This window comes from Arvicola amphibius, chromosome 13, assembly GCF_903992535.2.
Source record: "Arvicola amphibius chromosome 13, mArvAmp1.2, whole genome shotgun sequence".
NCBI classification, from domain to species: domain Eukaryota; kingdom Metazoa; phylum Chordata; class Mammalia; order Rodentia; family Cricetidae; genus Arvicola; species Arvicola amphibius.
In genome coordinates this window covers 67,110,031-67,126,666 of record NC_052059.1, presented here as the reverse complement: position 1 = coordinate 67,126,666, position 16,636 = coordinate 67,110,031, and the positions used below count along the sequence as shown (strand labels likewise).

Sequence of the window (16,636 nt, the reverse complement as noted above, 5' to 3'; positions counted from 1 at the left end):
ACTATCAGTTTATTGCATATTCTTAATTTTTATCATACCCTAGAGCAGTGGTTCTCAACCCTTTGGGGGGTCACATAGCAGATATTTGCAATTCATAAGAGCAGCAAAATTACAGTTATAAAGTAACAACGAAATAATTTTATGTTAGGTGTCACTGCAACACAAGGAACTGTATTAAAGGGTTGCAGCATTAAGGCTGAGGACCAGTGTTCTAGAGAATAGTCTTCCCTCTTCACACAAGTACCCCTCAGAAGATCTGGACACTTCTCCTATAAGTGCTTCTGTTTTGTTTCTTATTTTTCCCTTTTTAGTTTCTCGAGACAGCATTTTTCTGTGTAGCCCTGACTGTCCTGGAACTAACTCTGTAAATCAAGCTGGCCTTGAACTCAGTACCACCTGCTTCTGCTTCCCAAGTGCTGGGCTTAGAATGTGGGCACCACCACCTGGCTTGGAAGAGAACTCTCAAGCACTGTGACAAGGACGCTGAAGTGTAGCTCTCCACACTGGACAGCTTCTGGCGTGAGAGTGACTAGGGAAAGACTCAGTTTTCTTTTTTCTTTTTTCGGTTGAGACAGGGTTTCTCTGTGTAGCTTTGGAGCCTGTCCTGGAACTTGCTCTCATAGACCAGGCTGGCCTCGAACTCACAGAGATCTGTCTGCCTCTGCCTCCCCAGTGCTGGGGTTAAAGGTGTGTGCCCCCTCCGCCCGGCAAGGGGTTAGCTACTGGGAGTTTGAGCATGTTCCAGTGAGTATATAGACAACACAAATTGGACTTGTGTTTTGTTTTCTTTTGTGGGGGTTGGTCATAAGGTAGGGGGTGGACCTTGGAGGACTTGGAAGTGAGTGTGATCAAGGAATATGAGAAATTTACTAATAAAATCAATAAAAATAATACATGGGGGAGTTGGGGATTTTTATTTTGTTTTGTTTTGTTTGAGACAAAATCTCACTATGCAGTCCTGGTTGGCCTGAACACTGTATAGACTAGGCTTGCTTTGAACTCATCGAGATTCACCTGCCTCTGTCTTCTGAAAGCTGGGATCTGCCATGCCCAGCTTGGAAGAAATCTTTAAGTTTGTAAAATTTTATCTGTGTGCTGTTGTAGGAGCAGGGCCCCTTGTTTGTCCCAGCCACCCGAAATAATCACACAGAAATTGTATTAAATTACTGCCTGGCCCGTTATTTCTAGCCTCTTATTGATTAACTCTCCCATATTAGTTTAACCCGTTTCTAATAATCTGTATATTACCATGAGGTTGTGGCTTACCGGGAAAGATTCTAACCAGTGTCAGTCTTAGACAAGAGACTCATGACATCTGCCTGTCTCTGCTTTTCTTCTTCCCAGAATTCTGTTCTGTCTTCCCCGCCTACCTGAGTTCTGACATATCAACTAGGCCAACGCAGTTTCTTTAATAACCAATGAAAGCAACACAAATACAGAAGGGCCTCCTACACCAGTGTGCATAAGTGGATACGCTTGTGTATTCACACACAGTCCTTTATCACTCTGCCTGTTCTGAGCAGGGTCACTGCCATGAGTCTGGTGCTCATTTTTTCTTGGCAAAAGCTGAAGGCCAGGAGACCCAAGCAATCTCCTGTGTCTGCCTACCTCAGAGCTGGAGTTACATGAATTGGTGGGTTTCCTGGCCTGTGGCATGAGCACTGGGACCAGAGCTCTGGTCCTGATGGCTGAGCCACCTTTCCAAGGATGCTTTTATGTGGCATTGCCTTCTGTTTATTCTTGTTCCTGAAAAGTTGACTTTCTGAGCTTTTACACTGGTGGTTAAAGTACTGTGTTGCTAATTTTTTTATCTGCATGGCACACTGAGCAATTATGAGGAACAAGCCAGTAATTAACAGTCCTCCATAGCCTCTGCATCAGCTTCTGCCAGCTTCCCATCTAGTTTGAGTTACTGCCTCAGCTTTCCTCAGTGGACTATGACTTGGGATATGTAAGCCAAATAAACTGCTTCCTCCCCCCAAGTTGCTTTTGGTCCGGTGTTTGATCATAGCAATGAAAACCATAAAACAGGCTTACTTTTGAATTTTTCCTACCATGGCTTAACCTAATTCTTTTTGTTATATAGTGTGTCATTTTGGCTAAGTGCTCTGTTGTTGTTGTTGAGTTGGTTTTCTTGAGAGGTTTCTGTGTGTAGCTCAACTGGCTGCTCTGGATTCATCCTGTAGACCAGGCGGGCCTCGAGAGATTCCCCTGCCTCTGCCTCTCATGTGCTGGGATTAAAGGCATGTGCCACCATGCTCAGTTTAGGTGCTCTGTTTAGAGTGCAGTGTACAGGTATTAAATGTGTAACTCAAGGAATTTTGGTAGATACACTGTACTCATTACTACTGACTACTGCTGTGTCAAGACTGAAGAATATATAAGTGTAGAAAGGTATCATTGAGACTGGAGAGATGGCTCAGTGGTTGCTGCTTTTCTAGCACACTTGGGTTTGATTGCCAGCACTAACATGGCAACTCACAAACATCTGTAACACTTTCAGAGAATCTAACACCCTCTTCTGGCCTCTGAGGGAACCAGGCACACAGTGGTACACAGAATACAGGCAAAGCACTAAGACAATGTAATAAACAAAAGAAAATAAAACTAAAAGAAGAAAAGTGTCCTATATCTGTTCAGACGTAATACCAGGCAAATTGTACCCTGATTTCTGTCACCAAAGATATCTGCTGTAGGGGTAGATGTGTGTGTGTGTGTGTGTGTGTGTGTGTGTGTGTGTGTGCAGCCCTGGTTTGTTCATTGTGTAAACCAGACTGTCTTAGACCTTCCTGGCAGTCCTTTTACTTTTGCCCCCTAAATTCTGGGATTGTAGACATATACCACCATAACAGGCTATTTTTATTTATTTGCAGTTCTAGAGTTCAAACTTGTGTCCTCATGCATGTCAGCCAAAATTTCTACCACTGAACTCTTGTCCAGTGTTGTAAAAAGTTTTCAAGTTTAATGTAGTTTGTTTTTAGGGGGTGCAACTCCGTGGTAGACAACTTGCCAAGCATGCATAAGGCCATGAGTTTGCTTTCCCAGTACCACACACACAGAGGTATAATGTTTTAAAACTCTGTATTAAAAAATTATTATGCTTAATGTGGAATTGGTTCTTTGATTTCATCTGTCCGTGGGTGCTTCTGTGAAATTCAGGTTGTCAGGTGTTGTCGGGGTTTCTGTCCTGCCCGGTTCCCACAATCATTAAGTCCCAAAGACATCACACAGAGGTCTATATTAGTTATAAACTGATTGACCCATTAGCTCAGGCTTCTTATTAACTCTTACAGCTTATATTAGCCCATTATTATCTGCGCTAGCCACGTGGCTCGGTACCATATTCGGCGGGGCAGTCACATCTTGCTTCTTCTGTGGCTAGAACAGGACTGCAGACTAATCTTTCCTCTTCCCAGAATTCTCCTGTTCTCCTTGACCCACCTCTACATCCTGTCTGGTTGTCCCACTTATACTTCCTGCCTGGCTACTGACCAATCAGCATTTATTTAAAATATAATTGACAGAATACAGACCATTGTCCCACACCAGTCAAACTTGAGTGTGGCAAGCACCCTTTACAGACTAGCCATCTTGCTGGTCATGAATCTAATTTTTTGGTCACATCTATATGGCACTTAAAAAAATAACGTTTTGTTGTTGTTGGTGGTGGTGGTGGTGGTGTGTGTGTGTGTGTGTGTGTGTGTACATGTGTACATGTATGTGCTTGAGTTGTGTTCTCACATGCTCAGAGAGCATTTGGAGGTCAGAGGATAATTTTCAGAATTCCTGTCTCTTATCACCTGGGTTCCAAAGGATCAAACTTAGGTTATCAGACTTGAGTTATCTTATTAGCCTGTGATATTTTTCATGCTATTTATTTTAATTTTTGTTTTCCTTTTCAAGGAGTGGACTTATCCTATGAGACGAGAGATGCAGGTATGACACCTTTTACTTTATTCAAGACAGCCCCCCATTATTAAATAACTCTTACTTTACAAAGGAGACCTGCTGCCTCATGATCTGTAGGTTTGTCATATTTACCTAGTTATGAATATTATATAATGTATATATGCATTATGTGCCATTTGTGTCAATAAAATTTTAATATGTGAAATGAATTCTTTATCTCTCTTGGATTAGATTCAGGGTCAGAACAATATATGGATGTGCTTAAGGAGCCACTGCTTCTCTCATTTCAAAAATGACATGTTTGGGGCTGGAGAGATGGCTCTGTGTGCTTAAGAGCACGTGCTGCTCAAGTGTCAGCTTTTCTACTGAATTTCCCTCTCACAACCCTCATGTTTTATAAAGCCCCAACTCTGCCTCATACATGGAGAGAGAAAAAAGCTCCCTTTTAAACTTTTAACCATATGTGAGTATATATGAGAACTAACTTGATGCTATGAGGAATGTAAACATAAGTAAAATGTGATTTATACTTGTAAAATGCTGTTGGGGCCATTCCTATAATCTCTGCACTCAAGATGCTGAGCAGGAGGACTTCCTGGATTTCAGGGCGAGTCTTAGAAGTCAGTGGGCTCAATGCTGTCCACCGTGATTAATTATGGCTGGTTTTACTTTTGTTTACTTGGATGACATTTGGGTCCTGTTTCATCTTGTGATACTTGTTTTTGAGGGGAGGACAGGGTCTGAGTGTGAGTTCCTGATGGCCTGGAACTTAATCTGTAAACCGCCCTGCTCAAACTAAAGATCCTTCTGCTTCAGCCTCCTATGTGCTGGGATTATAGGTATGTTCCACTGTACTTGGTTCTTGTATTGCTTTTGTTTTGACTAATTAAAAGTTAGTGTATGTATAATTCGTATAATTCTAAAGGGAAGATTTTCTTTGTCTTTTTTTTTAAGACTATAGCAGAGGGTAGAAGCTAGAGAGGTCTTATTAATGTGAACATCAATAATATAATGTGCAGACTCTATCCAACCTTCTTTTAAAAAGCTCTATAGGGTCTCAAATCTCTGGCTTTTTAGAATGAAATTTAAATTTGGAGCATCTCACTTGGATTTATAAAGGCACCACCTGTGTTTCTCATACCAGTTTGCTAAATGTGCCTGGGAAATGCTCCCTGAATAAAGTTTTAACCAGACTATTGCAAAGCCCCTGCATATACAGACAAATCCAGTTATATGTTACACATTTACTATAGGTTTAAGTTTGACATAAGTATTTTTTCTTCTAGGAAGTTTTGCCTGGATTGTTCTTAGGCCCTTACTCTTCTGCTATGAAAAGCAAGGTATGAACTTTAGCTTAGGTTCTCCAAGAGGCTTTAGTAAACCAACTTTTTATCAGGTAAGTTTTTAACAGTAAGAGTTTTAGACTAGGGAACATTTATATACAACTGTGTTCATACTACTTGTATGTACTTCCAAATTTACTGGACCATTAATAGTTTTGAAGTGAGCCAGATGGTAGTGGCACATACTTTTCATCCCAGCACTTGGGAGGCAGAAACAGACAGACAGATCTCTGAGTTTGAAGCCAGCCGGTCTATAGAGCAAGTTCAGTACAGTCAAGACTACACAAAGAAACCCTGTCTCAAAAAAATAATTGGAGTGTTTCACCACAAATTACAAGTGAATTTTTATAATTTATTTTTCTCATGAAATCTTTTTTGTTTGGGGATTTTTTTTGTTTTTGTTGTTGGGTTTGTATTGATTGATTGATTGATTGATTGAGACGGTTTCACTGTCCTGAAATTTGCTTTGTAGACCAGGCTGGCCTTGAACTCACAGAGATCTTCCTGCCTCTGCCTCCTCAGTGCTGGGAAGACAGGCATGCACCGCCACTAGATTTGCCAATCCTACAATCTTTAGTAATTTATTTCCTATCTTAAAAATGTCACATCTTAGCCGGGTGGTGGTGGCGCACGCCTTTAATCCCAGCACTCGGGAGGCAGAGGCAGACGGATCTCTGTGAGTTCGAGGCCAGCCTGGTCTACAAGAGCTAGTTCCAGGACAGGCTCCAAAGCCACAGAGAAATCCTGTCTCGAAAAAAAAAAAAAAAATGTCACATCTTGGGGAGGTTGCCAGGGCAGAGGGTGGATGTGAGGGGACAGGGAGATGAGTGGGATCAGAATACATGATGTGAAAGACACAAAGAATCAGTTAAAGTTAAGTAAATAAATAAATGTTATATCTGTTCTTGCCAGACATCGTCTAAAAATATCAGATACATGCAAAGTATCAAAGTAGGAAACAGCATTTTTTAACTTTTATCAAAATAAGAGTGCATGTTTTATAGTTAGTATTCTTTTAGAAGACTGGAGTCTGAGGATCATTTAGTTAGGAAAGCCTTGTCCTGTAGACCCTACAGATTAGAAATTGACTTTTTCAGTTGCTCAGTTAAAATCAAGAGAGGTGTCTTCATTTTAGTATATAGTGTTGTTCCTGCCACTTCCTAAGGTATTCATTATATGGATTATGGGAATTATACTAATTCTTTTTGAGTGTTGCACAGTGTGGAACATTGTGTAGCAAATATTTCCCCAAGGATTTGCTGATTTCAAAGTCAGTATAGTTCAGTCTGATAATTTCATGAAATAGTTTTCAGAATCATCTTGACAATTGAGGTGGCTAACAAGGAAGCTTGGAAAGGGTAGGTTGTAAAGTGAATCAGCAAATAGAAATTTGACTTTCTAGAAGATAGTGTCAGCAAAGCTGTTGCCCCAGGAATATAATGTTGGTCAAGTGCTGGTTGTACCCTTATTAAAATGTATAATTATGCCTAATAATTGGTTTTCACTGACATTTGTGCTACATGTATATAAACTATTTTGGTCATATTCAAATACCTGTTATCCTCTCCTTTCCTCCACAGACTCCCATTAATCCTTTTCCCAACTCATGTGTTTGTGTATGTTTATATATCTCAGAGTTACCTTAATATAGTACCTTTCAACAATAAAAAGTAATAATGAGGATAAAGAAACCTAGAGGGATAAATTCCTTTTTCAAGATTGATTTACTTAAGGCATTTCTCTTACTACATTCAAACACCATTTAAATAAAAGATAAATTCAAGTGCTTGGTAACCAGTGATCTATTTCTTTTTATATTTTTTGTCTATTTGTATATAAAAGATAAGGTCATAGTTTTTTAATATAAATGCATCTGTTGAAAAGTATAAATATTCTTTTTGCTCTTACGTTAGAATTTCATTCTGATAGGTTTGCTTTACTTTCTCTAATGTGCCTTCAAAGTTTTTAAAGGCGATTTCTTGCTTTGCTTTGCTTTGTTGTTTGAGACAGTGTCTCATCATGTAACTCTAGCTGACCTGGAACTTGCCGTGTACAACAGGCTGACCTCACTCAGCTCCACTGCTGTGTCATAGTTAGGGTTTCTTTTGCTGAGACGAAATACCAAAACCAAAAGGCAAGTTGGAGAGGAAAGGGTTTACACATCAGCATTGCCGTTCATCACGAAGGAAGTCAGAATAGGAACTCAAACAGGGCAGGATCCCAGAGGTAGGAGCTGATGCAGAGGCCATGGAGGGGTGCTGCTTACTGACTTGCTTCCCATGCTTTGCTCAGCCCACGTTATAGAACCCAGGACCAGCAACTCAGGGATGGCATCACCTCAGCGTGGGCTGGGCCCTCCCCCATTGATCACTAAATGAGAAAATGCCTTACGGCTGGATCTCAAGGAGGTATTTCCTCAGCTGGGACTCCTTCCTTGTGTCAAATTGACATACACAACCTCCCAGTACATCCTGCTCTTGCCTCCTAGGTGCTGAGATTAAAGGCTTCTGCCCCCATGTCCAGTTACAGCAGATTTCTTTATGTCCTCTTGTAGTTTTTCATATTAGTAAAATTAAATAGATACAGAAACCCCATCTTGATCATTAAGTGTAAATTAAGAAATGAATGTTGAGTTAATTTTGGAGGTTGCATACATATAGAAGGTTGGATTATTATTAATCCTATCAAACACTTCTAATTAATTCATTAAACACTCCTGCTTATATCCCAGGATATACTTAGAAAATACAAAGATAACTGAACTCTGATCTATACTGACAAAGTTTGCTGTCAAAATTAACCTTTAAGACTTTGAAAACCGCCATGCTGTGGTGGTGCACGCCTTTAATCCCAGTTCTCGGGAGGCAGAGGCAAGCAGATCTCTGAGTTCGAGGCCATCCTGATCTGCAAAGCAAGTTCCAGGACAGCCAGGACTGTTACACAGAGAAACCCTGTCTCAAAGAGAGAGAGAGAGAAAGGGAGGGGGAGGGGGAGAGGAGAGAGAGAGAGAGAGAGAGAGAGAGAGAGAGAGAGAGAGAGAGAGAGAGAGAGAGAGAGAGAGAGAGACTTTAAAAACCCTATTGTCTTAGTCAGTTTGGACACCTGTGATAAAATAGCAAGGCATGAGTAACTTGCTGCTTACGTTAGTGCCTGCATCACACATTATGCTCCTGGGAGCCTGGTTTGGGCCTTTGAACAGTATCTCCTTGCTTTGTAGTCACATGGGCACAAAGTGAGCATGTTCTTTTCTTTGTCATATAAAGGTCATATTCTGACATGGGATTTCCATCTCATGGCCTGTTTAAACTAAGTCTTTATAATACACTTTTTTTTTTCTTTCTGTGTATAGTTAGTTGTAGCTGCTCAGGTAAAGGTAGTGTTTTTCCCCATTCTCACATAACAGAACTGAGCCACACATGGGCAGAGCTGGGATTTCTAGCTTAGGTTCTCACGATTCTAAACTCAATGGTTTTAGCCATGATTGTTACTAGTACTGGCTTCTTGACAAGTTATCTTTAAGTTCTCCTCAAGCTCTAGAGTCAAACATAAATAATGTCCATGTTAAATTCTAGAGAACAGTTTAATGTGTTAATCTTGAATCATTGAATTGCTTATGGATCTTGTCAATTACCATAAAATTAGTTTTCATCTTCTGTAGTTAAGTAGTAGATATGAGTTTTGTCTGTTGTCAAACTTCTGTATTAGGGTGAGGTGATTGATGCTTTGTGTTTTAAACTATTATTTCTTCTCTTTTTCATAGCTCCCTATATTACAGAGACATGGGATAACTCATATAATTTGCATACGGCAAAATATTGAAGCAAACTTTATTAAACCAAACTTTCAACAATTATTTAGGTAAGAATTATTGCTGTGATTTATAGAAAAATGTTAAGGGCCGGGCGGTGGTGGCGCACGCCTTTAATCCCAGCACTTGGGAGGCAGAGGCAGGCGGATCTCTGTGAGTTCGAGGCCAGCCTGGTCTACAAGAGCTAGTTCCAGGACAGGCTCCAAAGCTACAGAGAAACCCTGTCTCGAAAAACCAAAAAAAAAAAAGAAAAAAGAAAAAATGTTAAGGTCAAAACATGTAATGTTTTATTATTGTTACTGATTTGAAGTGTTAAGGATTGAACGCAGAGCCTTAAGCATGCTAGGCAAGCATTCTGCCTGTCCTGTAATGACCTTGTTTCAAGTTTGTTACACAATATAACTTTCCTTTGTACCCACCTATTTTGTAAATATCAGCTATTATGGAATATATTTTAATAGAATTTAAAATATTTAAATCACGTTCCTAATTCTAGAGGTTTAAAAGGATGTATAATAAAACATATGTTTCTGTACTCTTATCTCCTAGATAGTCAGTCCCCTTCCCCAAAGGCATCTACTGTTATTTCTTCATTGTATGTCCATTCAGAAGCATACAAGCTAATTCCTATAGATAAGGTCGTTTTACTAGTTTTTTGAGTCTGCTCCTCACCCCACTTCCCACTCCTATTTACACATGTCAAGGAATAACCAAGTTGAGACTTGGTCTTTTGTTCACAGAAGCATGTGCCAGGTTAATTGGCCCTCAGGTTTTGGGGCATTCCCTGCCGTAGGAGAACCGGGCTTACAGATGTGAGCGTCCAAGCTTAGCTTTACTTTTCAAGATACTGGATATTTTTGTTTTGGTTTGGTTTTTGATTTTTCAAGACAGGGTTTCTCTTTGTAACAGCCTTAGCTGTCCCGAACTCACTCTCTAGACCAGGCTGGTCTCGAACTCAGAGGGATCGTCTGCGTCTTCTTCCCAAGTTCTAGGATTAAAGGTGTGTGCCACCACTGATCTGGCTCAAGACACTGTTTTTAATTATGTGTGTATGTTTCTGTGGATATGTACACTGAGTGCAGATACCCCTGGAACTGGACTTACAGGTGATGGTCACCTGCCAGATTTGGATGTAGGAAGCAAATTGAAGTCATCTTTGAGAGCAGTCTATTCTCTTAACCACTGAGCCATTCCTAGCTCTCATACCTAGCTTTTAAAAAAAATTTCTTATTTGCACTTCAGGGCAGGCCCCATGCCCAGGAATAGTTAATTGGCCAGCACAAAATAAACACCATGTTTTACGTGTGCTTTTTGTTTTACTTTGTTTTACCATGTTTTGTCTTGTTGGGTTTTATTTGTTTTGATTCTCATTTTTTGCGTATGTGGGTGTGTGTACGCATGTGTGCGCGCATGTGTCTGTTTTTAAAGAAAACCCTTTCATGTGCATGGGTGTTTTGCCTATGTGTATGTCTGTGTATCAGTTGTGTGCTTGGTGCCCATGGAGGCTTGAAGAGGACATCAGAACCCCTGGAACTGAAATTACAGTTGTGAGCTGCTATATAGATGCTGGGAATCCAACCTCAGTACTGAAAGAGAAACCAGTTCACTTAACAATAATTAATAGTAATTAATACTTAATAGTAATTAAGTAAACTTTTTCTAGCCTCCACACCCAGCTTTTTATATGGTGGGTCTTGGAATTTTAACTCAGGCCCTCACAGTTGCATGGCTAGTGCACTACCCACAGAGCTGTCTCCCCAGTCTTCCCCCAAACCCACTATTTATGTTTTTAAATTTTTTTTGAGAACAGGGTCTTATGTAGCCAAGGCTGATCTTAAATGAATGATCCTCTTGCCTCAGCTTCCTAAGGCCTGGGATTTTATCAACACTATACCCAGTTTTAATCAATGTCTTGTGCATTTCTATGTTTGCAGATTTTTTATATATTCATATGTCTATATAACATGTAATAATTTTCATTTAATTTAAATGTAAATATACTGATAGGGTAAATTTGTAGAATTGTATCTAAGAATATGAGCACATTACATTTTAATAGGTTGCATATTACCCTCCAGTGTAATGTATCAGTTTATATTTCACTATCAAGAGTGAGTGACTGCTCTCTTAGTACTTCTCCAAGACAGTTATAAAATAGGAAAATTTGTTTCCAGTCTGCTGGAGTTAAATACTTTTTCATACAATTTTTGCTTTCTCATTTTATTTATTTATTTTAATTTCTCTATATAACAGCCCTGGCTGTCCTAGAATTTGTGCTGTAGACTAAGCTAACCTTGAACAGAGATCCACCTTTCTCAGCCTCCTGAGTATTGTGATTAAAGGTATGTGCTACCAGCACCCAGCTTCTCATTTATCTTACTGATAAGTGCAGAATAACTAATGGTCTGAATATTTGTTATTTTAGATTCATTTTTAAAATAAAGTTGGGTTTAGTGATTCACTCTTATATTCCTACCACCAGGAGACTGAGGCAGGAGGATTATAATTCAGTGCCAGCCTGGACTCCATACTGAGACAGATTTATAAGACAAATAGTATAACAGTAATAAAGACTATATTACACATGCTAAAGATAAAAGGCAAATGAGCCCCCTGATTATTGGAAGATAAGTATTACCAGTGTTTTCTTTAATATTTTTTATAGAAATACCCTGTGTCTATATAAAAGTATTTGTTAAAAATATCTTCTTTAACTTAGGATATGTAAGCCAAATGTTAAGAATATCTTAATGCTTGTTTTACTGGTTGTAAATAATGAGTGTAATTTATATATATAGGGCACTCAAATGTATGTGCAGCTAATAGAATATTACATAATTAAACAGGAGTGAATTAGACATGTGTGTTGATCTTAGTGATTTCAAGAACAAAGAAGGGTGCGTGTAGATGTATATTCTCAGTATTTAAAATATTTATACTTTATGTATATAGGTGTTTTGCCTGATGTATATCTGTGTACCATGTGTATGCCTGTGGAAATCAGAATAGGGCATCAGATCCCCTGGAACTAGTGTTACAGTATGAACTGCCTTTGCTAGTGCTGGGAATCAAACCCAGGTCCTCTTCAAGAGCAGCCAGTACTCTTAATTGCTGAGCCATCTCTCCAGCCCCAAGTTTATATATTCTTATATGTATATTGAAAAGTCCTGAATCAACATGCTTGAAGCTTGTGTAGTTGCTTTTGAGAGGGAAAGTCATGGTCCAGGATAGTAAGGAATCTGTTTTCCATCTTATACAATTTTCCACTGTTAAAGTTGTTTTTTTTTTGGGGGGGGGGGATTTTTTAATTTTGTTTTTATTTATTTTTGTTTTGTTATGTTTTTCCTTTCTTTCTGCAAGTTAGTATGCTTCCCAGACTCAAAATTGATCTTCCTGCTTCAGCCTCTTATGGGTATTGCTGGATTGTGCTGTACTATTAGAGAAGATCAAAATTTAAAAACCTCTCCTCAAAATGAGGTTTAGGTTTTGTGTACCACTGTCCTTGAACTCAGAGATTTGCCTTCCTCTGTCTCAGAGTCTAAAGCCATGGGTCACCACACCTAGCCAAATTTTTAAATATTGTTGTTTTGTTTTTTCTTTTTATTTTGGAGTTGTTTTTAACTATGAGGAATGTTTGCTTCTTAAGTTTTTAGGCATGCAGGAAATGTCTGAGTTATTGCAGTTTTAGAGTTGGGGGTATTGATGGCAAGATCCAAAAAGAGAAGGAAACTAAAGTGATGGGTTTTGACCTGGGTTAGGGGTGGTAGATAGAAGGAGCTGGCTGTGAGCGGGTATGTTCTCTGTAAAGGCTTCTGTCCTGGTATTTACTTTGTCTGCAGCTAGAGTGCTGATGGTGCTGCCTTTCTCCTGTTTTCAGAGGGCAGTTGTGCAGTGATTAGGAGGAGCCTGGGGTGTACAGAACAGTGACAAAAAGGCTGTTATTAAGTCACATGTCATTCTGCAGTCCTGGGGAATACTTCAGAAAGTGGACACTCCCCGCCCCACCTAGACTTTCTAGGATGTTGATAATCATACTGGTTGCTGATGTTTGAAATGGCACCATGGACCTGTCAAGTAGTGTAGGTCACCGCTATTGTCAGACCCTTGTGGTGTGTACATGGACTTCCCCTTTATCCTGAGCTTTAACATCTCTTTGTTAAGACCTGAATTTTTTGAAGATGTTACCTTTAAAAGGGTCATTGAAACCTTATATTTTTAAAAGCCAAAATGATTTATAATAATGATTTCATAATTTATCTACAGTTTGTCCTTAAACATAAAGTGATGCTGAATAGTTGAAGTTAGAAAATTTTTGCAAACTATACTATTTTTTGTAAACATAGCATAATGGTGGCTCCATATTTTGATTTCTAGCATAAAATTCCAGGATGAAAATTCTCTTAGCTGTTTTTTGCTTTACTGAAGATGACTGGTTGATTCAATGTTTCACCAAACTTGTTTTTTAAAAAATGTATTATTTTCGCCAGGCAGTGGTGGCGCACGCCTTTAATCCCAGCACTCGGGAGGCAGAGGCAGGCGGATCTCTGTGAGTTCGAGGCCAGCCTAGTCCACAAAAGCTAGTTCCAGGACAGGCTCCAAAGCTACAGAGAAACCCTATCTCAAAAAAACAATTATATGTAGATATGTGGTTATGTGCATGTGAGTGCAGGTGTCCCTGGAGGCCAGTGGCATCCAAGTCTTCCTGTTGAAGTTAGAGGCGGTTGTAGGCTACCTGATGTAAGTGCTAGGAATTGAACTCAGCTCCTCTAAAAGAGCAGCACATGTTCTTCACTGTTAAGTCATCTCTCCATCCCCTTGTTTTGTTTTTTAAAACTAGAATCTTAGTAGCTCAGGCTGGCCTGGATCTCGACAGTCTTGCTGCCTCAACCACCCCACCCCCGGCAAATGTTGGAACTGCAGACTGAGCCACCATATCATTTTGTTTTTGTTTAGCTTCCTCTCCCTCAGTCAAACATTAAGCTTCCTTTGAAATGTCCTCAAACCTTCAGAAGCAAGGAACACTTTCAGAACTCTGGAGAACCATCTTCTGCTCTGAGGAGTGAATGTACTTTTTGTACTAATTTTCTAGATCCTTCGGAAGCTCTCTTTACTGCTTATGGTTTTTGCTTTAACTAGATAAACATTTTATACTAAAATCTTAGATGCTGTGTTACATGGCTTTAGGTATCCTTGGACAACATAAATCTATGGCACAGTCCTTTGGTATATGATACTTTTTTTTTTTTTTTTTTTTTTTTTTTTGGTTTTTCGAGACAGGATTTCCCTGTAGTTTCTAGAGCCTGTCCTGGATCTAGCTTTTGTAGACCAGGCTGGCCTCGAACTCAGAGATCCGCCTGCCTCTGCCTCCTGAGTGCTGGGATTAAAGGCGTGTGCCACCACCGCCCAGCTGATATATGATACTTTGAAAATTATTTTACACCTTTTTAATCAAAATATTATCAGGAGCTGGAGAGATGGCTCAGTGGTCAAGACCACTGACTGCTCTTGCAGAGGACCTGGGTTTAGTTCCCGGAACCCACATAGTGGCTTACAACCATTGTAACTTGAATTCGAAGGGAATAGGCTTTCTTGAGTACCAAGCATACATGTGTGAACATACATACACATATAGGTAAAACACTCTTACATATAATGAAGTCTTTTTAAAAAGTAATTATCAAACCAGGCAAGAGGCGTAAAGTTTGGGAGGAAAATGTTGGAGTCTCTATTTGGGAGGAATGTGGGGATCAGAGAATGAATATGCTCTAAATATACTGTATGCATGTATGAAATTCTCAAAAAACTAATAAGAATATGAAAAATAATTATAAATTTTCACACATTAAAAATGGTGCACACCTTTAATCCCAGCACTCAGGAGACAGAGGCAAGCATATCTCTGTGAGTTTGAAGCCAGCCTAGTCCACAAAAGCTAGTTCCAGGACAGGCTTCAAAGCTACAGAGAAACCTTGTCTCAACAAAAAACAAACAAACAAAACCATATATGGAAATGGAGCTCACAGATTAAGTATAGCTTAAAAAGTCATTTTGGGGGCAGGAGAGATGACTCAGCAGTTAAGAGCATTGACTGCTCTTCCAATTCCTAGCATCCACATGGCAGCTCACAACTGTCTGTAACTCCAGTTCCAGGGACCTAACGTCTATGGCAAAACACCAACGCACATAAAAAAAACCAAACTTTGTTTTTAAAGTCAAACTGTTAATACACAGATATCACATACATGAAGATTAATAGAAATGTAATTGAGGATTATAATTTATATATTTTTTTATCTTTTGGTTTTTCAAGACAGGGTTTATAATTTATATTTTTAAATAAAGAGATAGGTTGTTATTTATTTGGGATTTAAAGCATCAATTTTTTTGTATGGAGATTTATCTGAGAGTATACTTATCATAAATTTTTTTTTTCCAGATATTTAGTTTTGGATATTGCAGATAATCCAGTTGAAAACATAATACGTTTTTTCCCTATGGTAGGTATAAGTATTTTAATATCACTTAAGACTTATGATTTAGACCTATTAATTTAGATTCTAAAACTACTTTTACTTCATTATGGCTGAAAAAATGTGGACTTATTTTAAAAAGAAAGTGAATTACTTAAACCTTAAAAGTATCACTGAGGACTTTTTATTTTTATATTTATTATTGTGTGTTGCCTGAATAGATGTGTGTGTACCACATGCATGCAAAAACCCTCAAAAGTATTGAATCTCATAGAACTGGAGTTATGGATGGCTATGAGCCAGGTGCTGGGAATCAGCCCCTGGTCTTCTGCATGGGCAGTGAGTAGCTAGTGTTCTTAATTGCTTAACCATCTCCCAGCCCCCTCACTGAAGCGTTTTGTTGTTGTTATTTTAATTATATTACATTTTATGTATGTAAGTTTATGCATGAACACAATTGTGTATGCCATGTGTGCGTATGAAGGTCATAGGACATCTTTTGGGAGTCTGTTTTCCCCACCATGTGTCCTAAGATGGAACTCGGGTCAGGCTTGGTGGTAGGTGGCTTTACCTGCTGAGTCATCTTACTAGCTCAAGAATTTTCATTTTTAAATATTTTAAAAATCTTTTTTAAAGATTAGGTCTTTCTTTGTAACTCAGGGTGACTTTAAACTTGAATCTTTTCAACTCTTTTGTTTTATTATATATGTTTATCGTGTGTGTGTGTGTGTGTGTGTGTGTGTGTGTGTGTGTGTGTGTGGTTTTTCGAGACAGGGTTTCTCTGTAGCTTTTGGAGCCTGTCCTGGAATAGGCTGGCCTCAAACTCACAGAGTTCCACCTGCCTCTGCCTCCCAAGTGCTGGGATTTAAGGTGTGCACCACCACTGCCCAGCTTTATGTTTATCTTATTCTACATGTTTTACTGTAACCTGTTGTCTCTTGCCCACAGACTAAAGAATTTATTGACGGAAGCTTACAAAATGGAGGTAAATATATTTTCTGTTATTAAAAGATTTATTTAGGTTAGGAGTATTTTGTCTACATGTATGTATTTGCACTACATGTGTGCCTGGTGCCTGCAGAGGCCAGAAGAGATCACTTGATCCA

General features: G+C 39.1%; 1 protein-coding gene across 1 annotated transcript in view; it reads left to right on the top strand.

Moving 5' to 3' along the window:
• Styx (serine/threonine/tyrosine interacting protein) overlaps window positions 1–16,636 on the top strand; it is a 34,740-nt gene that overhangs the window by 6,683 nt on the left and 11,421 nt on the right. Inside the window, exons 2-6 of the mRNA XM_038310592.2 lie at window positions 3,904–3,936; window positions 5,196–5,249; window positions 9,013–9,110; window positions 15,497–15,557; window positions 16,479–16,515. Coding sequence (XP_038166520.1) covers window positions 3,904–3,936; window positions 5,196–5,249; window positions 9,013–9,110; window positions 15,497–15,557; window positions 16,479–16,515 — 283 coding nt within the window. The remainder of the gene's footprint in view (window positions 1–3,903; window positions 3,937–5,195; window positions 5,250–9,012; window positions 9,111–15,496; window positions 15,558–16,478; window positions 16,516–16,636) is intronic.